At 61.7% G+C, this 19,969-nt stretch overlaps 2 protein-coding genes across 3 annotated transcripts; one reads left to right on the forward strand and one right to left on the reverse strand.

The window, feature by feature from the left end:
• Positions 1 to 2,003: 2,003 nt before the first annotated feature.
• On the reverse strand, positions 2,004 to 5,818 carry LOC142412244 (deoxyribodipyrimidine photo-lyase-like). Of its 2 annotated transcripts, XM_075507108.1 has the most exons (9): positions 5,747 to 5,818; positions 5,300 to 5,584; positions 4,966 to 5,111; positions 4,628 to 4,810; positions 4,291 to 4,449; positions 3,759 to 3,957; positions 3,517 to 3,669; positions 3,116 to 3,237; positions 2,004 to 3,014 (listed from the first exon to the last, which is right to left on the reverse strand). In XM_075507108.1, exons 2-9 carry the CDS (start codon positions 5,529 to 5,531, stop codon positions 2,760 to 2,762), a joined length of 1,449 nt encoding a protein of 482 aa, XP_075363223.1. In that variant the 5' UTR covers positions 5,532 to 5,584; positions 5,747 to 5,818; the 3' UTR covers positions 2,004 to 2,759. The 2 variants fall into 2 exon arrangements, with proteins under 2 accessions (XP_075363223.1, XP_075363224.1); XM_075507109.1 differs by lacking the exon at positions 5,747 to 5,818 and having other exon boundaries at positions 4,966 to 5,085; positions 5,300 to 5,493.
• Positions 5,819 to 5,901: 83 nt separating this feature from the next.
• MUC20 (mucin 20, cell surface associated) lies at positions 5,902 to 19,628 on the forward strand. The gene is made up of 7 exons (XM_075507107.1): positions 5,902 to 6,181; positions 7,298 to 7,603; positions 7,634 to 8,065; positions 17,022 to 17,450; positions 17,638 to 17,754; positions 18,071 to 18,156; positions 18,403 to 19,628. Exons 1-7 carry the CDS (start codon positions 6,109 to 6,111, stop codon positions 18,475 to 18,477), a joined length of 1,518 nt encoding a protein of 505 aa, XP_075363222.1. The 5' UTR covers positions 5,902 to 6,108; the 3' UTR covers positions 18,478 to 19,628.
• The last annotated feature ends 341 nt before the right edge of the window (positions 19,629 to 19,969 follow it).

The raw sequence follows: 19,969 nt of genomic DNA on the forward strand, positions 1-19,969 counted from the left end.
GTCAGGCTGACAGGCCTGTAGTTCCCCGGGTCCTCCTTCCGGCCTTTCTTGAAGATGGGTGTCACATTCGCTAATCTCCAGTCAGCAGGGACCTCCCCAGTTAGCCAGGACTGCTGGTAAATGATGGAAAGGGGCTTGGTGAGCACATCTGCCAGTTCCTTCAGTACTCTTGGGTGGATCTCATCAGGCCCCATAGACTTGTGAATGTCTAAGTGGTGCAGCAGGTCACTCACCATTTCCCCCTGGATTATGGGGGCTCCATTCTGGTCCCCGTCCCTGTCTTCCAACTCCAGGGGCTGGGTACCCAGAGAACAATTGGCCCTGCTATTAAAGACTGAGGCAAAGAAGGCATTAAGTACCTCAGCCTTTTCCTCATGCTTGGTCACTGTGTTCCCTCCCCCATCTACTAGGGGCTGGAGATTCTCCTTAGCTCTCCTTTTGCTGCTAATGTATTTGAAGAAGTGTTTTTTGTTGTCTTTTACAGCAGCAGCCAGATTGAGCTCTAGCTCAGCTTTGGCCCTTCTGATTTTCTCCCTGCACAGCCTTGCTACACCTTTGTAGTCCTCCTGAGTTGCCCGCCCCTTCTTCCAGAGGTCGTAGACTCTCCTCTTTTTCCTGAGTTTGAGCCAGAGCTCTCTAGTCAGCCAGGCCGGTCTTCTTCCCCGCCGGCTCGTCTTTCAGCACCTGGGGACAGCCCGCTCTTGTGCCTTTAGGACTTCCTCCTTAAAGAATGTCCAGCCTTCCTGGACCCCTTTGCCCATTAGGGCTGCCTCCCAGGGGACTCTGTTGACCAATCTCCTAAACAGGCCGAAGTCCGCCCTCCAGAAGTCTAAGGTGGCAGTTTTGCTGACCCCCCTCGCCGCTTCTCCACGTATCAAAAACTCTATCATTTCGTGATCACTCTGCCCAAGACGGCCTCCAACCATCACATGGCTCACAAGTCCTTCTCTGTTTGTGAACAAGAGGTCCAGCGGGGCACCTTCCCTCGTTGGCTCCCTCACCAGCTGTGTCAGGAAGTTATCTGCCACACGCTCCAGGAACCTCCTCAACTGTTTCCTCTCTGCTGTATTGTATTTCCAGCAGACATCTGGCAGGTTGAAGTCCCCCACAAGAACAAGGGCAAGCGATCGTGAGGCTTCTCCCAGCTGCTTATAGAATAGTTCATCTGTCTCCTCATCCTGGTTGGGGGGTCTGTAACAGACTCCCACCACAATATCTGCCTTGTTGGCCTTCCCCCTGATTCTTACCCATAGACACTCCACCCTATCGTCACCATCATCAAGCTCTAAACTATCCAGATGCTCCCTGACGTATAGGGCTACCCCACCACCTCTCCTGCCTCGCCTATCCCTCCTGAAGAGTTTATAGCCATCCATCGCCGCACTCCAGTTGCGTGAGTCATCCCACCACGTTTCTGTGATGGCCACCATATCATAGTTTTCCTGATGTACAATGGCTTCCAACTCCTCCTGCTTGTTGCCCATGCTGCGTGCATTGTGTAGAGGCACTTCAGCTGGGCTGTCGTCCATGTCTCCTTCATAGAAGAACACCCCTTGTGTGCTTTGAGGCGTTTCACTGGCGTTTCCCTCTGGGCTCCTATTGCCTCAGTATCCCCTAGCTCAACTCCATTCGACTTCGGCTGTGCCCCAGCGTACCCCACACATCTCAGACACAGGCCGAGTGCCCTCGCTGGCACCCGCTCCCTCTAACCGTGGCACGTCGTCCCTCAGCTTCTCTCGGGCAAGCCTGATATTATCCCCCTCCCCCTTCGAGTCTAGTTTAAAGCTCTGTCGATGAGCCCCGCAAGTTCCTGAGCAAAGAGGTACAAGCCACTGAGTAAGGGGCTCTCTGTAACGCCTGTCCCCTTCCTGAGCCTGCCCTTGCTGCTGGCAGAGGGGCATGGCCTTGGCTGCCCCATCCCTTCTTGCATCCCTGTCCCATGCAGCCCGGCTCTCCCCTCGCAGCAGTGTTGTGCATCGCCCCATAAACACCATAGACACAGGAGATGATACAAACTGTAAACTTTAAAACAACGGTTGAAGGATGCATGGGCAAGCCTGCAGGCAGCATGGCATGAGGAGCCAGTTTCTGGGGGCTTTTCCCCAGAAAAGCCCTGCTTAGCCTAAATCTAAGCTGTGGTTAGCAGCAGCAGCGGGGACTTGCGCTTAGTCCTGAGCACAGTGGTTGTAGAAAAGGTTTCTGGCAGGCACGAGCACGCTGAGGGTGGGCTCTCGCAGCTGCCAGCAAACCCATGGCAGCGGGAGGGCCCTGCATGGCCTCATGGGGCTCCAGCAGCTGCCCCAGTGTGGCAGCTCGAGCAGGGGGTGATGGCAGAGAAAACAGACCTGCAAAACCCTGGGGCTCGCGGCTGTGACAGTAAGCCCTCCGACAGCACCTGGGGCGATCCCTGGCCAGGGTCTAAGGCGTGAGTTGGCACCTTGGCAAAGGCACGTCTGCACCCAGCGTAGAGGGGCATGACCAATCTCGAGTCACGCTGTGCCCGTCACTGGGAGAGCGTGCGGGGGGCATAGCGACGTTCGAACTGGCCCACGTCGAACTTGCGCTTGCAGCCGGCGTAGTTCATGTAGCGGATCTTCCCAAAGATGGCCCGCTCTGCCCAGCCCTGGTCGTGTATGCCACAGATGGACCAGAGGCAGCCTGCCGGGCATGGAGATGGAGTGTCAGCTCTCCCCCTTGCTCCAAGGCATCCAGAGAGCACGTGGGATGTGGGTGCAAATCAGGATGGGCTGGAGCATGGGCTAGGTTGTCTGCAGAGAGCCCTCCCCCGCCGCCATCGCAGCCTCGGCCATCAGAGATAAGACCCCCCACCCCATGCCCCCGTCCTGCAGCTTGCCTACGTATCCGTTGGGGTCCCTCCCATCCAGCTCGTAGCGGTCGTTGAGGTAGATGGCAAACCGCAGGGCCTCCTCGGGGGAGCGGGTCCACTCCAGGATCTTCTTGGCCCAGTACATCCGCAGAAAGCCATGCATCTTGCCCTCCTGGACCATTTGGAGCTAGGGGAGAAAGGGACAGCCGCAGGGGCCAGTCCATGCCAGCTCACCTCTGCCCCTTGGGAAAAGGCTCAGCATTTTGTGGGGGAGATGCGGGGCACTACCTGGGCAGCATTCCAGAGAGGGTCATGTGTGGTCCCCTGCTCCAGCTCCTGCAGCTCGTAGAGAAAAGGCCTCTTGTCTTTGGCATGGAGCTTCAGGGTGGTTTGCGCCCAGTTGTAGGCACCTGTGAGCAAGGGAGATGAGGAGCAACACTGAGCAACCCGCTCCTGAAGGGCCCCAAGGAAGGGATGGAGAATTGGGCTACTGAGGGCACAGTGCCCTGGAGGCACCAGCCTTGAAGAGGGCATCTGCCAGCTCCTGTCCTACCTCCAGAAGGTACCGAATGATGGCACATTAGTGCCCCCGCAGCCACTCTCCTAGCAGAAATGGGATTGCCAAGTTGGGGTGACCAGTTGGGTACCAGCCCAGCCGGCAGCATTGCCCACCCAGCCCGGAATGCTACCTTGCACGCTGTCGTAGTTCTCATTGTAGTAGCAAAAGTTTTCAGCCAGCTCCCGCCGCACCACAGCCTCCTCCACAAACGCATCCACCGACTCCTTGTACTTGCCCCGGTGCTTCTGCACCTCCAGGATGGCTCGTTGGGTGGAAACCTGGCCTGGGGACACGGGGAGGGAGCAAGTCAGGCTGCCAGTCCAAGCCACTGTGCTCGGTCCTGCTGCAGAGTGGGAAGCCTGGGACGCTCACCAAAGTGGAACCACGGGGACAGGTTGCTGAGCGCCGCCTTGTTGGGGTCGTTCCGGTGGGAGCCAAAGGATTTCAGCCGCTCGGTGATGAAGGACTGCAGCACAGCCAGCCCCGCAGCTGTGCCGGGGGTTGCCCACTCCACCTCCTTCACGGTGCGGTCCACCTGCAAGCTGGAATAACATGCCTCCCAGGCGATGGGCTGGCAGGGACCAAGCAGTGTGAGTGCATTTGCAGATGCTCTTCAGCCAGGGCTGCCCTGAGTGTTATGTCCCCTGGATGACCCCAACCAGCAAGTCCCCAGCTCATGCCAGCCTCCTCCTCTAAACCAGTCCTGCACGGCAGAGATGTGGGAATTGAATGAATGAGGTGGGAACCTCCCTTCCCCAGGGCATGCCCACCTCCACACTGCCTGCGTGTGACCTCAGGCAGGTCACTGTCCCCATCCCCTGCCATCCCTTCCCAGGATCACAAAGCAGCTGTGAAACTCTCTGGGACTGGCTGTGAGTGGGTGTGGAGTGTCTCCTCCTGGTACCTCTGCCGGGTGGGAGGGGGGATACGGGTGACGAACGACGGGGGGGAACTCGGTGAGGAATTCAGGGAGCTGAGCGTGGATCTTGCCCCGGATGGTCCTGGCGCTGTACTCCTGCTTGGGGGAGGCAACCCAGCAGGGCACGATGTTGTGGGCATCAACCTGGGAAGCAAAGGTGTGGAGGGTGTGAGCAAGAGAAGCAAATGGTCCCGATGACATGACACACACGCTCCCTGCTCGGATCACTCCAGCACACCTCTGCAGGCATGAAACACAGGAGACAAGTTTCTCCCATGTCTCATCAGCCACAGTTTTCCCCTCCCAGAGCGCGGGCACCCACCTGTGCAAACGGCACATCCTCCGGCAACCGCTCCCTGACGTCCTCTACCCACTGCTGGGGGAGGCGGAGGGGGCAGAAGTCTGTCACCAGCCCACCCACGCCATGCTCCGCCACGAACGTGGGCAGCACGTCCTTGGCATAGCCCAGCAGCAAGTGGAAGGGGATGTTCAGCTCTGCGCACTCCTGCAGCAAAGGGGAAAGAGCTATGGGATGGTTCACGCCCCTGCAGACTCCATCCCACCACCATCTGCTGAAGGGATGGAGCTGCTTCCCCCTTCCCCAGGAGCCCTGTCCCTGCCCTGTCCCACCCAGCGTGGATGTCCCCGCAGTGGCTGTACCTCGGCCACCTCCTGCAGGCCCCTCAGCATGAAGCCGTAATGGCGGATGGTGGCATCCAGGAATTTGGGCACCAGGCAGAAGCAGACATGCAGAGGCAGCTCCTGTTTGAGGGCCAGGCGCTGGGCGTAGAGGAAAGCCCAGTTATCTGGGGAGAAAGTGCACGAGGCAGTGTTGAGGGGATGCTCTGCTGAGGGGATGGAGCACGGTGTGTCACAAGAGGAATCCCCGCTGTAGAGGGGGGACCAGTTCCAAGGGCTACCGTGGGAAGCGACCAAGGCTTTTGCCACCCATGGGAGCTCCGTTTCCCGGCCTCCTCCACCACCTGGTTCACACCTTGCACCCGCTGGTCCCGGGACATCCAGTAAAGGATGCACCGAGCATCATCCTTCAGGTCGGAGCCCTGCGAGATGAGGCGAACCCGCTTTTTGTTGTACTTGAACTCCCGCACGGATGGAGCCGCCTTCCGCCGGGCCTCCTGCACAGCTTCCTCTTCCTCCTTCCTCTTCCGAGACACGCGTGGCAGCTCCCTGGCCTCGGCCTTTCGCTTCCCTTGCCCCCGCCGCATCCTTAGGACTGCCCGGGCCAACGCCTGGAACAGCGTGGCTCTGCGTGGGGCCGCTGCGAGGAGAAACGGGACCGTACTGAGCTCCCCGTGCCTTGCCCATCCCGGTCTCCGGTCCGCCCCCAGAGCCCGGGGGTGGGGGTGGTCCCGGTCCCGGTCCCGGTCCCGGTCCCGGGGTCCCGATCCCGGGGTCCCGGTCCCGGGGTCCCGGTCCCTACCTGGCAGCAACGCGGCCCTCCGTGTGTTATACAAGCAGTGGGCGTGTTTAAGGGGCGTGGCTACGGGCGTGGTATTTTGGGAAGGGGCGTGGCTCCAGCACCTGGTACCGCCCCCCCCGCACACGGGGGCCGGTGCTGCGCCCACGGGCGCGCCGGGGACATCGGCGGAGCACCGGCCCCCGGGAAGGGGGGCAGTGCCCGCCCGTGCCTCCCCTCCCTGCCCCCGGGAACGAGGAAGCGGCTCCGGCCACCTTCAGCCGTCACTCGGCAGTGTAGCTCCCCGCTGGTACCATTCCCTCGCCCTGCGTCCCAGAGTACAGGGAGCTGTCCCCACGCGGGGAGTGGGGGTGCTGGCTCTGGACATGGCTGGGCAGAGAGGAGGGCTGTCCCTGCCCCTGCTGCTGCTGAGCCTTGCCGTCCTGGACCTCACGCTGGGTAAGGGCTGAGCGGGATGCAGTGCTCTCCGCGGGGCGGGTGGCGAGTGGGGAGCGGAGTTCTCCAGGGTAGTGGGTAGCCCCGGGGCAGCTTCACCCACAGAGCTGAAACACTGTTGGTGCTGTTTGTCCTCTGACATCTCAGCCCCATCGCAGTGAGCGAACAGGGCTGCACTTTGCAACACAGGAGCGACAAGCTTGGCTTTATTTCTTTTGCCTCTCACGTGTGTCTCCGTCCGGGCAGAGAAGACCTTGGTCCCAGCTGGACCCCCTTGCTGAGCCTTGGTCCCTGCTGGGCTCATTGGCTTTGCTACAACCTGCCCAGCAGCACCAAACGGCCCTGCCTGGATGGCAGCATCACCGGGATGTTGCGGGCCTGCAAAACGGCAAATGCCGTCCCAATGTTTGCACTTGACACAAAGCAAGAGCAGTGTTGAGTCGAGCACAGGGAATAAACCTGAGGCTTGTACCTCCTGCAAGCCTTGAGCTACAGCTGTAGCTCCCCTCCTCCTGCATCCCTCAACTTCATCCCCCCCCTGCAGATTTTTCGTGGGTTGCAGCACGTCTCTAGCGACTCGCCCCTGAGCTGCAAGCTGGGATTTGTTCCTCTATGGCCCCCCTCTGTGGGGCTGGTTCCCCCGTTGCCATTATTTACACCCGGCGCTATCAGTTCCTGACTATCTGCAGCAGAGCGGTTTGTGTAAACTGCTGCTGCTGCAGTTCCAGCCTGTCTCACGGTCACCAGTTCCCGCACGGCTCTTCCCGTCGGACGGGTTTGTCTGACTTCCTCCAGGGATGGGTGAAGGTGGTGGAACAGGTCTCAGCGCTGGTGCCTACAGGAGTTTCTGCCCTGAGACCGGCGATGCCCGTGGCTTGTTCCTGCTTTGTCAGGCTGGGGGATTTACGTGGCCTGCCTTGCTGGCGATCATGTTGCTGTTCAGGGCATCCACGTGCTTGATCCATGCAGGACGGTGAATCCCCACTTGTGACGATCCATGGCTGATGCATAGCTTGGGGAGCTTATGCTGGTGGTGATGCTGCACCGTCCCCAGCACAGCCATGGTCTCAGCCTTTCACTGCCAGCCCTGGCGCACCTCACTCTCCCACCTCTTTGCAGGGACCACTGCCACAAATGTGACAGTCACCATGCTCCTGACTCTCCCTACCTCCTCGACACCCACAGAGACCTCGGCACTGCTGCTAACCACCGACTCCACCACCGCAGCCACCATCCCTCCCTCCAGCCCTGAAACCTCCACCCCAGAGGTGCTGACGGGTGCCTTCAGAGCCACCACTGCAATGCCTCGGAGGAGCAGCCCGGCAGCCTCCAGCATCACGACACCGCGAGCGAGGGGTAGCCCAGCCCACAGCACTCCTGTGTCACCTGCCGGCACCACGGTGCAGCCTGACCCCACCCCAACAGGTCTGGGGCTCACCACCGGCACCCCAACAGAGCTGGGGCTCACCACCGGCACCCCAACTCCAACCCCCGTGGCCACAACACCCAACTGTGCCGAGACGACCATTGTCACGTCTGTGGGGACCAGCACAGCCCTGGCTGTCAGCTCGTTTGCAGTTAAAATGAGCACGCTGCTTCCCCTCACCTCCACTCTTCTCTCCTCCACCGGGGTGGGCACCACGCTTGGCACCAGCACCCACCAAGGGCCAGCCGTGACCACGCCGCCTGGCAGCACATCTCCAGGGACCGGCAGCACCTCTTCTCCCACCGCACCAGCACCAACAGCCACTTCGGACGAGCCCTCGACGACTCCGTCGGACACCACGGCCACCCTCGTTACCAGCACGGGGGTCTCCGAGAGCACGGCCGGGACCACCCCTGGTACCTCCACCCCGACAGCACCTGAGACCCCCAGTGCCGCTGCGGGTGAGTGCAGCCACGGGGCACGGGGGGGGCAGGGGCACGGGCGGGGTGACAAATCCCGGCGCGATCTCCCACCCCCCTGCTCCCGCCGGGCGCCAGGCTACTTCGCCCCAGCGCAGCCCGCGGCCTGGCCTCCAGCCCCAGCCCCGGGGCGGCCGCCCCGTCTCCAGGCTCTGCAGGCCGGCGGGTGGGTCCCACGCTGCTCCCCGCGCCCAGGCCGGGCTGGCCGCCCCGTCACGCAGCGGGGACGAGGCGCTCCCTCACACCCCACGCTGCCGGGCGGGGACGGCGGCACCAGACCCGGGCCACGGCGTACAGCGGCGCGGCGCGGCGGGCCTCACGCAGGGCGGGGCTGGGGGCGGGGAAAGCGTGGAGGGGCGTGGCCTGCGGGAGGGACGTGTCTGCTGTGGGGTGCTGGGAGGGGCGGGGCTTCGGGACGGGGCGGGGCAGCCACGGCCCGGCGCGAGCGGTGCTGTTGGGCGGCTGTAGCCCGGCGGTGTGGCTGTACCCCAGGAGTCTGATGTACCCAAGGAGTGTGACTGTACCCCGGCAGTGTGACGGTACCCCAGCGGTGTGACTGTACCCCAGGAGTGTGGCTGAACCCCAGGAGTGTGACTGTACCCTGGCGGTGTGACTGTACCCCAGGAGTGTGACTGTACCCCAGGAGTGTGGCTGTACCCCAGGAATGTGACTGTACCCCGGCGGTGTGACTGTACCTCAGGAGTGTGGCTGTACCCCGGCGGTGTGAGTGTACCCCAGCAGTGTGGCTGTACCCAAGGAGTGTGACTGTACCCCGGCGGTGTGACGGTACCCCAGCAGTGTGGCTGTACCCCAGGAGTGTGACTGTACCCCAGCGGTGTGACTGTACCCCGGCGGTGTGACTGTACCACAGGAGTGTGACTGTACCCCAGCAGTGTGGCTGTACCCCAGGAATGTGACTGTACCCCGGCGGTGTGACTGTACCCCAGGAGTGTGACTGTACCCCAGCGGTGTGACTGTACCCCAGGAGTGTGGCTGTACCCCGGCGGTGTGACTGTACCCCAGGAGTGTGACTGTACCCCAGGAGCGTGGCTGTACCCCAGCGGTGTGACTGTACCACAGGAGTGTGGCTGTACCCCGGCGGTGTGACTGTACCCCAGGAGTGTGACTGTACGCCAGCAGTGTGACTGTACCCCAGGAGTGTGACTGTACCCCAGGAGTGTGGCTGTACACCAGGAATGTGACTGTACCCCGGTGGTATGACTGTACCCCAGGAGTGTGACTGTACCCCAGTAGTGTGACTGTACCCCAGCGGTGTGACTAAACCCCAGGAGTGTGGCTGTACCCCAGCGGTGTGACTGTACCCCAGGAGTGTGACTGTACCCCAGGAGTGTGGCTGTACCCCAGGAATGTGACTGTACCTCGGCGGTGTGGCTGTACCCGAGGAGTGTGACTGTACCCTGGCGGTGTGACTGTACCCCAGGAGTGTGACTGTACCCCAGCGGTGTGACTGTACCCCAGGAGTGTGGCTGTACCCCATGAATGTGACTGTACCCCGGCAGTGTGACTGTACCCCAGGAGTGTGGCTGCACCCCATGAGTGTGACTGTACCCCGGCAGTGTGACTGTACCCCAGCAGTGTGGCTGTATCCTGGCGGTGTGACTGTACCCCGGCGGTGTGACTGTACCCCAGGAGTGTGACTGTACCCCAGCAGTGTGGCTGTACCCCAGGAATGTGACTGTACCCCGGTGGTGTGACTGTACCCCAGCAGTGTGGCTGTACCCCACCGGTGTGACTGTACCCCGGCGGTGTGACTGTACCCCAGGAGTGTGGCTGTACCCCAGGAATGTGACTGTACCCCAGCGGTGTGACTGTACCCCAGGAGTGTGACTGTACCCCAGGAGTGTGGCTGTACCCCAGGAATGTGACTGTACCCCAGCAGTGTGACTGTACCCCAGGAGTGTGGCTGTACCCCGGCGGTGTGACTGTACCCCAGGAGTGTGACTGTACCCCAGGAGTGTGGCTGTACCCCAGGAGTGTGACTGTACCCCGGCGGTGTGACTGTACCCAGGAGTGTGACTGTACCACAGCAGTGTGGCGGCACCCCACGAATGTTACTGTACCTGGGCGCTGTGACTGTACCCCAGCAGTGTGGCTGTACCCCAGCGGTGTGACTGTACCCCGGAGGTGTGACTGTACCCCAGGAGTGTGGCTGTGCCCCAGGAGTGTGACTGTACCCCGCCAGTGTGACTGTACCCCAGGAGTGTGGCTGTACCCCAGGAGTGTGACTGTACCGCGGTGTTGTGACTGTACCCCAGGAGTGTGGCTGTACCCCAGCAGTGTGGCTGTACCCCAGGAGTGTGACTGTACCCCGGCGGTGTGACGGTAACCCAGGAGTGTGACTGTACCCCAGCGGTGTGACTGTACCCCAGGAGTGTGGCTGTACTCCAGGAGTGTGGCTGTAGCCCGGCGGTGTGGCTGTACCCCAGCAGTGTGGCTGTACCCCAGGAGTGTGACTGTACCCCAGGAGTGTGGCTAGTACCCTAGGAGTGTGACTGTACCCCACCAGTGTGGCTGTACCCCAGTAGTGTGACTGTACCCCAGCGGTGTGACGGTACCCCAGCAGTGTGACTGTACCCCAGGAGTGTGGATGTACCCCAGGAGTGTGGCTGTACCCCGGCAGTGTGACTGTACCCCAGGAGTGTGGCTGTACCCCAGCAGTGTGGCTGTACCCCAGGAATGTGACTGTACCCCGGTGGTGTGACGGTACCCCCGGAGTGTGACTGTACCCCAGCGGTGTGACTGTACCCCAGGAGTGTGGCTGTACTCCAGGAGTGTGGCTGTAGCCCGGCGGTGTGACTCTACCCCAGGAGTGTGGCTGTACCCCAGGAATGTGACTGTACCCCGGTGGTGTGACGGTACCCCCGGAGTGTGACTGTACCCCAGCAGTGTGACTGTACCCCAGGAGTGTGGCTGTACCCCAGCAGTGTGGCTGTACCCCAGGAATGTGACTGTACCCCGGTGGTGTGACGGTACCCCAGGAGTGTGACTGTACCCCAGGAGTGTGGCTGTACCCCAGGAATGTGACTGTACCCTGGTGGTGTGACTGTACCCCAGCAGTGTGGCTGTACCCCAGCGGTGTGACTGTACCCCGGAGGTGTGACTGTACCCCAGCAGTGTGGCTGTGCCCCAGGAGTGTGACCGTACCCCGGCGGTGTGACTGTACCCCAGGAGTGTGGCTGTACCCCAGCAGTGTGGCTGTACCCCAGGAGTGTGACTGTACCCCGTGGTGTGACTGTACCCCAGGAGTGTGACTGTACCCCAGGAGTGTGGCTAGTACCCTAGGAGTGTGACTGTACCCCGGCGGTGTGACTGTACCCCAGGAGTATGGCTGTACCCCAGCGGTGTGACGGTACCCCAGCAGTGTGACTGTACCCCAGGAGTGTGGATGTACCCCAGGAGTGTGGCTGTACTCCGGCAGTGTGACTGTACCCCAGGAGTGTGGCTGTACCCCAGCAGTGTGGCTGTACCCCAGGAATGTGACTGTACCCCGGTGGTGTGACGGTACCCCCGGAGTGTGACTGTACCCCAGCGGTGTGACTGTACCCCAGGAGTGTGGCTGTACTCCAGGAGTGTGGCTGTAGCCCGGCGGTGTGACTCTACCCCAGGAGTGTGGCTGTACCCCAGGAATGTGACTGTACCCCGGTGGTGTGACGGTACCCCCGGAGTGTGACTGTACCCCAGCGGTGTGACTGTACCCCAGGAGTGTGGCTGTACCCCAGCAGTGTGGCTGTACCGCAGGAATGTGACTGTACCCCGGTGGTGTGACGGTACCCCAGGAGTGTGACTGTACCCCAGGAGTGTGGCTGTACCCCAGGAATGTGACTGTACCCCAGTGGTGTGACTGTACCCCAGCAGTGTGGCTGTACCCCAGCGGTGTGACTGTACCCCGGAGGTGTGACTGTACCCCAGCAGTGTGGCTGTGCCCCAGGAGTGTGACCGTACCCCGGCGGTGTGACTGTACCCCAGGAGTGTGGCTATACCCCAGGAGTGTGACTGTACCCCAGGAATGTGACTGTACCCCGGCGGTGTGACTGTACCCTGGCGTTGTGACTGCACCCCAGCAGTGTGGCTGTACCCCAGCGGTGGGACTGTACCCCAGGAGTGTGGCTGTACCCCAGGAATGTGACTGTAGCCCAGTGGTGTGACTGTACCCCAGGAGTGTGACCGTACCCCAGGAATGTGACTGTACCCTAGCGGTGTGACTGTACACCAGCAGTGTGGCTGTACCCCAGGAGTGTGACTGTACCCCGGCAGTGTGACTGTACCCCGGCAGTGTGACTGTACCCCAGGAGTGTGACTGTACCCCAGCAGTGTGGCTGTACCCCAGGAATGTGACTGTATCCCGGCGGTGTGACGGTACCCCAGCAGTGTGGCTGTACCCCAGGAGTGTGACTGTACCCCAGGTGTCTGACTGTACCCCAGGAGTGCGGCTGTACCCCAGGAGTGTGACTGTACCCCAGCGGTGTGACTGTACCCCAGGAGTGTGGCTGTACCCCAGCAGTGTGGCTGTACCCCAGGAATGTGACTGTACCCCGGTGGTGTGACGGTACCCCAGGAGTGTGACTGTACACCAGGAGTGTGGCTGTACCCCAGGAATGTGACTGTACCCTGGTGGTGTGACTGTACCCCAGCAGTGTGGCTGTACCCCAGCGGTGTGACTGTACCCCGGAGGTGTGACTGTACCCCAGCAGTGTGGCTGTGCCCCAGGAGTGTGACCGTACCCCGGCGGTGTGACTGTACCCCAGGAGTGTGGCTGTACCCCAGGAGTGTGACTGTACCCCAGGAATGTGACTGTACCCCGGCGGTGTGACTGTACCCTGGCGTTGTGACTGCACCCCAGCAGTGTGGCTGTACCCCACTGGTGGGACTGTACCCCAGGAGTGTGGCTGTACCCCAGGAATGTGACTGTAGCCCAGTGGTGTGACTGTATCCCAGGAGTGTGACTGTACCCCAGGAATGTGACTGTACCCTGGCGGTGTGACTGTACACCAGCAGTGTGGCTGTACCCCAGGAGTGTGACTGTACCCCAGGAATGTGACTGTACCCCGGCGGTGTGACTGTACCCCAGGAGTGTGACTGTACCCCAGCAGTGTGGCTGTACCCCAGGAATGTGACTGTATCCCGGCGGTGTGACGGTACCCCAGCAGTGTGGCTGTACCCCAGGAGTGTGACTGTACCCCAGGAGTGTGGCTGTACCCCGAATGTGACTGTACCCTGGTGGTGTGACTGTACCCCAGCAGTGTGGCTGTACCCCAGCGGTGTGGCTGTACCCCAGGAATGTAACTGTACCCCAGGAGTGTGACTGTACCCCAGGAGTGTGGCTGTACCCCAGGAGTGTGACCGTACCCCGGCGGTGTGACTGTACCCAGGAGTGTGGCTGTACCCCAGCAGTGTGGATGTACCCCAGGAGTGTGACTGTACCGCGGTGCTGTGACTGCACCCCAGCAGTGTGACTGTACCCCAGTGGTGTGACTGTACCCCAGGAGTGTGGCTGTACCCCAGGAGTGTGACTGTACCCCGGCAGTGTGACTGTACCCCAGCAGTGTGGCTGTACCCCAGGAGTGTGGCTGTACCCCAGTAGTGTGACTGTACCCCGGCAGTGTGACTGTACCCCAGCGGTGTGACTGTACCCCAGGAGTGTGGCTGTACTCCAGGAGTGTGGCTGTAGCCCGGCGGTGTGGCTGTACCCCAGCAGTGTGGCTGTACCCCAGGAGTGTGACTGTACCCCAGGAGTGTGGCTAGTACCCTAGGAGTGTGGCTGTACCCCAGCAGTGTGACTGTACCCCGGTGGTGTGACTGTACCCCACCAGTGTGGCTGTACCCCAGTAGTGTGACTGTACCCCGGCGGTGTGACTGTACCCCAGGAGTGTGACTGTACCCCAGCAGTGTGACTGTACCCCAGGAGTGTGGCTGTACCCCAGGAATGTGACTATACCCCAGGGGTGTGACTGTACCCCAGGAGTGTGACTGTACCCCAGGAGTGTGGCTGTACCCCAGGAGTGTGACTGTACCCCAGGAGTGTGGCTGTATCCCAGGAATGTGACTGTACCCCAGGAGTGTCGCTGTACCCCAGGAGTGTGGCTGTACCCCAGGAATGTGACTGTACCCTGGCTGTGTGACTGTACCCCAGGAGTGTGACTGTACCCCAGGAGTGTGGCTGTACCCCAGGAATGTGGCTGTACCCCGGCAGTGTGACTGTACCCCAGGAGTGTGACTGTACCCCAGCAGTGTGGCTGTACCCCAGTAGTGTGACTGTACCCTGGCCGTGTGACTGTACCCCAGCAGTGTGACTGTACCCCGGCTGTGTGACTGTACCCCAGGAGTGTGACTGTACCCCAGCAGTGTGGCTGTATCCCAGGAGTGTGACTGTACCCCGGCAGTGTGACTGTACCCAAGTAGTGTGACTGTACCCCAGGAGTGTGGCTGTATCCCAGGAGTGTGACTGTACCCCGGCAGTGTGACTGTACCCTTGCTGTGTGACTGTGCCCCAGGAGTGTGACTGTACCCCGGTGGTGCCACGGCTGTGTGGCTGTGCCCCAGGAGTGTGACTGTACCTTGGCAGTGCACCTTCCTGGGCTCCTGTGTCCCAGCAGTGTGACGGTATCCTGGTGGCTGTCCCAGGAGCGTTTACCCTGGGGTTGCAGCTGTACCCTGGCCACACCCTGCTCCGTGCACCTGAACCTGGCAGGGAGACTGTACCCTGCCCCAGTGTCCCTGGCCGTGCACGTGCCCCCTGTGTCCCTGTACCCCAGCGGAGTGGCTGTATCCTGACAGCGTACCTGCACCCTGGCCTAGCGCCTACAGCGTGAGAGCACCCCAGCAGAGTGCCTGTACCGCGGTGATGCCCTCAGTGCGCCTGTGCTTTGGCAGTGCCCAGCGCACCTGTACAGCAGCAGGGTGGCTGTGCCCTGGCAGTCCTCCAGCGTGCCTGTCTGCCTGCGGAGCGCCTGTACCCTGGCCCAGTGCCGGCAGGCACCTCCAACTGCTCTTGTGCCTGACCCTGAGAAGAAGGAAGCGGCTCCGGCTGTCAGCGGTGCACTTCAGTCATGACATGCTGTGACATGGGGAAGTGATGCCTGTACAGACAGCCCACAGGACAAACCCTCAGCCTGGAGCACGCCCTTCCTGAGTGCCGCCTGTTCCCTCAGCCAGTTCCTCGCACTCAGACAGAGCGGGCTGTTGTCTCCCGAGGGCGTCGGTGCCGGCAGCCACCAGCAAACATCAGCCCTGTGGCGGAGGGCAGGGACAGTCCCAGGCAGCCCAGCTGCTTCCCTGGGCTTTTTTCCGTTGTCACCGTCCCCTCAGCAGGCAGAGGACGGCACGGTCCCTGGCTGCAGGGACCTGGTCTGCTGCAGTGGTGGCCCTGCCGGCCTGCACTGCCGCTGCTCGTGGCTGATCCGGGTCCAGCCGTGCAGCTGATGTCTGCTCGGCATCGCGCCCATCCCTGGGAGCGTCTGCGTCGGGTGGAAACCCCTGCTTCGCTGCCAACACCTGGGGAGTAAAAGGACCCACCTGGATGCTCCTTCTCTGCCGGGCAAAGGAGACCCGGAAACCCCAGTGCTGGGGCTGTGGGGAGCGCTCGGAGCGGTGCTTGCGGGGGGGGCATCAGCTGCTGCCCACCCGGACATGGCTGGGCAGAGAGGGGTGCTGCCCCTGCCCCTGCTGCTGCTGAGCCTCGCCGGCCTCACCGTGCTGCACCTCACGCTGGGTAAGGGCTGAGCGGGATGCGATGCTCTCAACGGGGCGGGTGGCGAGCGGGGAGCATCGTTCCCAGGGTGGTGGGGTGCTTCGCCCGCAGCAGGCGCCTGTGGGGTGCGGGGGGCGAAACTCTGCGGGTGCTGTGTGCTGTTTGCTAAATGGGAAGCAGAGGTGGACTTACAGCTCCTCCTTTGTGTCAGGATGAGGCCCTTCAGTGCAGACACCCACCCGGGCACGGGCTGGGATCAGACCTTTGCCCTCCTCCACGTTATTATTTAACCAGCTGCTGCCTGCAGCGGCTCGGGGACGGTGCGGCTGCAGGGGCTTTGGGAGTTTCTGGTGGGGTTGGCTGAAAGCAGCTGGCGGCCTGCGGCTTGGTCCCCCATCCCCATGTGAGCAGAGCCCCAGACTCACCAGGTTTGTGCTGGGATCACTGGCGAATCCAGCCTGGCATCTCAAAGCTGCCACCTCGAACGCACCTCTTAACAGAGGTCCAGGCAGCCAGGCTGTTTTGTGCATCCTTTTGGAGAGGGTTACAGATGCCCAGGCTTCCCAGGGACAGCAGGCTGCTCCAGCACGGAGTCTGTGTGGGCAGAGAGGATGGCCCTCCCGCTTCCCTCAACCCCCCCTGCAGATTTTTCGTGGGTTGCAGCACGTCTCTAGCGACTCGCCCCTGAGCTGCAAGCTGGGATTTGTTCCTCTATGGCCCCCCTCTGTGGGGCTGGTTCCCCCGTTGCCATTATTTACACCCGGCGCTATCAGTTCCTGACTATCTGCAGCAGAGCGGTTTGTGTAAACTGCTGCTGCTGCAGTTCCAGCCTGTCTCACGGTCACCAGTTCCTGCACGGCTCTTCCCGTCGGACGGGTTTGTCTGACTTCCTCCAGGGATGGGTGAAGGTGGTGGAACAGGTCTCAGCGCTGGTGCCTACAGGAGTTTCTGCCCTGAGACCGGCGATGCCCGTGGCTTGTTCCTGCTTTGTCAGGCTGGGGGATTTACGTGGCCTGCCTTGCTGGCGATCATGTTGCTGTTCAGGGCATCCACGTGCTTGATCCATGCAGGACGGTGAATCCCCACTTGTGACGATCCATGGCTGATGTGTAGCTCTGGGTCCCTCAGGGAGCTCGTGCTGGCAGTGATGCTGCTCCATCCCCAGCATAGCCATGGTCTCAGCCTTTCACCGCCAGCCCTTGCGCACCTCATTCTCCAACCTCTTTGCAGGGAGCACTGCCACGGATGTGACAGCAACCGTGTCCCCACCTCTCCCCACCTCCCCGACACCTATGGAGACCTCGGCGCTGCTGCTAACCACCGACTCCACCACCACAGCCACCATCCCTCCCTCCAGCCTTGAAATGGAAGCCTCCACCCTGGAGAGGTCCAGCACATCCCCGGAGACCAGCAGCACCTCACCTCCCACCACACCTCCTCTCACCACACCAGCACCGACAGCCTCTTTGGCTGAGCCCTTGGCAACCCTGGAAGACACCACGGCCACCCCTGATATCAGCACGGGGGACCCTGGGAGCACCCCCATCCCCAGCCAGCCAGACGGGACCACATCCAGTACCACCCCTGGCATCTCCACCCCGACCGCGGGGCCGACGCCAAGTACCCCGACTATATCTGGGACCCCCAGTGCAGCCACCGGTAGGTGCAGGCATGGGGCACCTGGAAGGCTGGGGCATGGTCAGCGTGACAAATTCCCACGGGGATGCTGGGCATGTACTTGGGTGGCTTCATGTAGGTGGCTTCATTTAGGCTTGGTCTGTCCCCCGCTGTAGGAGCATCCTCCACCTCTCTGCAGACAGTGCTAACACAATGTTGCTTTGCCCAGGCACGGAGCCCTCTTCCTCCACCACCCACTCAACCCAGACCCCAGAGGTTACCCTCAGCACCCCTGCAGACCTGCCAACAACGCTGCCCGTCTGTCCCACCACCACGTCCAACACCAGTAAGTTCAGTGCCCTGTGGGCATCGCCATCCCCCCAGCACCCATGTCTTTGGGCTTCCAGGGGCCAGTGCAGGAGGTCCTGGAGCCCCACTGCTTTTGCCATGCTCTCAATACGGGGGCATTGATGCTCTGTGGGATGTGTAGTTCGCTGTACAGGTGGAGGGTTGTTCTCCTCACAGTGTAGGGTGTCCATGACATGATTAACCTGGGAGGAGATCCCATGTCTGTGCCAGCGATCCTGGGGAGAGACCCCCAGATCCTTTGGCACAGCCCAAGGTTCAAGGGCAATAACCAGAGCCACATTTTTCGTCCCTAGGTGCATCTCACCTCTTTCTGTCGCTGCGGCTAACCATCCCCCTGGACCTGGGGAACACCATGGTGCAGGAGCTGGTGTTGTCCAAGGTGAGGTGTGCCAGGAGGGCTGCCACTTTGCATCTGCCAGCCATGGTCCAGCCAGCTGGGGAGGGGGTCAGGCAGCCAGCAGGAGGGGAATGTCTGGGTCTCGCATTGAATGTCACCCAGAGCCCTTTCAGATGAAGGGCAGAACCTCCTTTGGCTGCCGTGGTCCAGGGTCAGGCCCCTCCTAGGTGGGGAGCAGGGGTAGGAGACCTCCGCCGGTGCGGTTTGATGGCTGTCCTCTCCCCCCAGCTCCGCGGGGACCTGCAGACGGCATTCCCCTGCGCTGGCCTGGCGGTGGAGTGGCGAGAGAAGAGGAGGACCTGATGGCTGCTCCTTGCCCTGCTGGCACCTGCGTGGACTGGCAAGCCTTCTGCTCCCAGCTCCTTACTCCACGGCGGTGCAGCCCTTTGGGGTAACCTGTACATCTCCCCTTGAACCTGGGACCCCCCGTCTTTCACTGCACACCCCCAGAGGACCTCCAGTGCCCCCCGTGGGCTGGGGTGCCCCTGCCCCTTCCCGCAGCCTGTCTGTAGAGCCTGAGCCCTCCCACCACCCTGCACCTGACCTGGCTCCCACGCTGGGACCCCTCCCAGTGGGGCTGGGAGGAGGGGACCCTGCGGGGGCTGGGCTTTTACAGCTGGGACTGAGCTGGCTCAGCCACAAAAGCCACCCTGGGAACTGGTGGATGAGAGAAAGGAGACCCGGAGCCCCCGGTACCGCTGTGCCCAGGGCACTCGGGGGCTCAGTGCTGGTGACCTCTGAGGTTTGCAGCCTGGGGAGGCTGCGGTGCCCATGGTCTCCAAGAGATGCTCTGTGGCTGCTTCACATCCAGCGTGGGCCGAGATGGAGCCTGGGGTGGCTCTGGGAAGGAGGCAGGAGAGGAAACCGGCCCCCTCTCCGACTCGAGCCCGGTCCTGGGCCAGCGGCACACCGGCTCTCCCCGGCTCACCTGTGGCAGCACTGACAGAGGAGCACACCCATGCCAAAGAAGGCCGGGCAGTAAAGGAAATCCTATGTTTTCCGTGGCAAAGATGACAACTTCTTTTTTTCCAAGTTGCCTTCCCCAGTTTTCAGCTTCACTGTCTAGCAGAGGTCCTGGCGAGGAAAAACGTCTGAGTCCCAAAAGCTTCGCAGCGGAGAGACGGGCTCAGGGCTGTCCCCTCCTGGCAGGGGCTGCCGCAGACATTCCCGAGGATGGCTCTGCACCCCGACAGGCTGCGGGTCCCTGCTTCGGTGCTCTCTGCCCCGTGACACCCCATGGCTGCCGGGGCAGCTGTGAGCACCGTGGGGCCGTGGAAATCCCGTGGGCTGTGCTCCTTCCCTGTTTTTTTCCAGTCCCAAGCTAAGGAGACAGCCTCAGCGTCTATCCCCCTGCAGTAAAGTCATTTATTAACTGATTAATTAGCCAGATAAAATCCAACCGAAGCAATTATTAGCCTAAGCAAGTCACCTCGCCGGGAGATTGAAAACTGAAATAATTAGCAAAATAGCCGTGTTGCTCGTCAGGGGTTATTTTCGGCTAACCCCTGCTCCTCGCTGGCAGCCCCAGCACAGGGAGGGCTGGGAGGGGGTGCCTGGGGCTGTGGGATGCCAAACCCAGGGCTGGCTCCCAGGCTCCCCAGGTTGTCACCCAGCTGGGAAGGAGCCAGCAGCTGGACAGGACAGGGAAAAGCACCCTGGGATCACCCGGCTGCCTGCCGGCTCGCAGGGGCTGGGAGAGGCTGGGCTGGCGCTGGAGGCTGAGCCCAGGCAGCTCGTCAGGATGCTCCCATTTGGGATGCCCTTTGCATCCCAGGCTTGCCCCTTTGCTCTCTAG

Source organism: Mycteria americana, chromosome 7 (genome assembly GCF_035582795.1).
Source record: "Mycteria americana isolate JAX WOST 10 ecotype Jacksonville Zoo and Gardens chromosome 7, USCA_MyAme_1.0, whole genome shotgun sequence".
NCBI classification, from domain to species: domain Eukaryota; kingdom Metazoa; phylum Chordata; class Aves; order Ciconiiformes; family Ciconiidae; genus Mycteria; species Mycteria americana.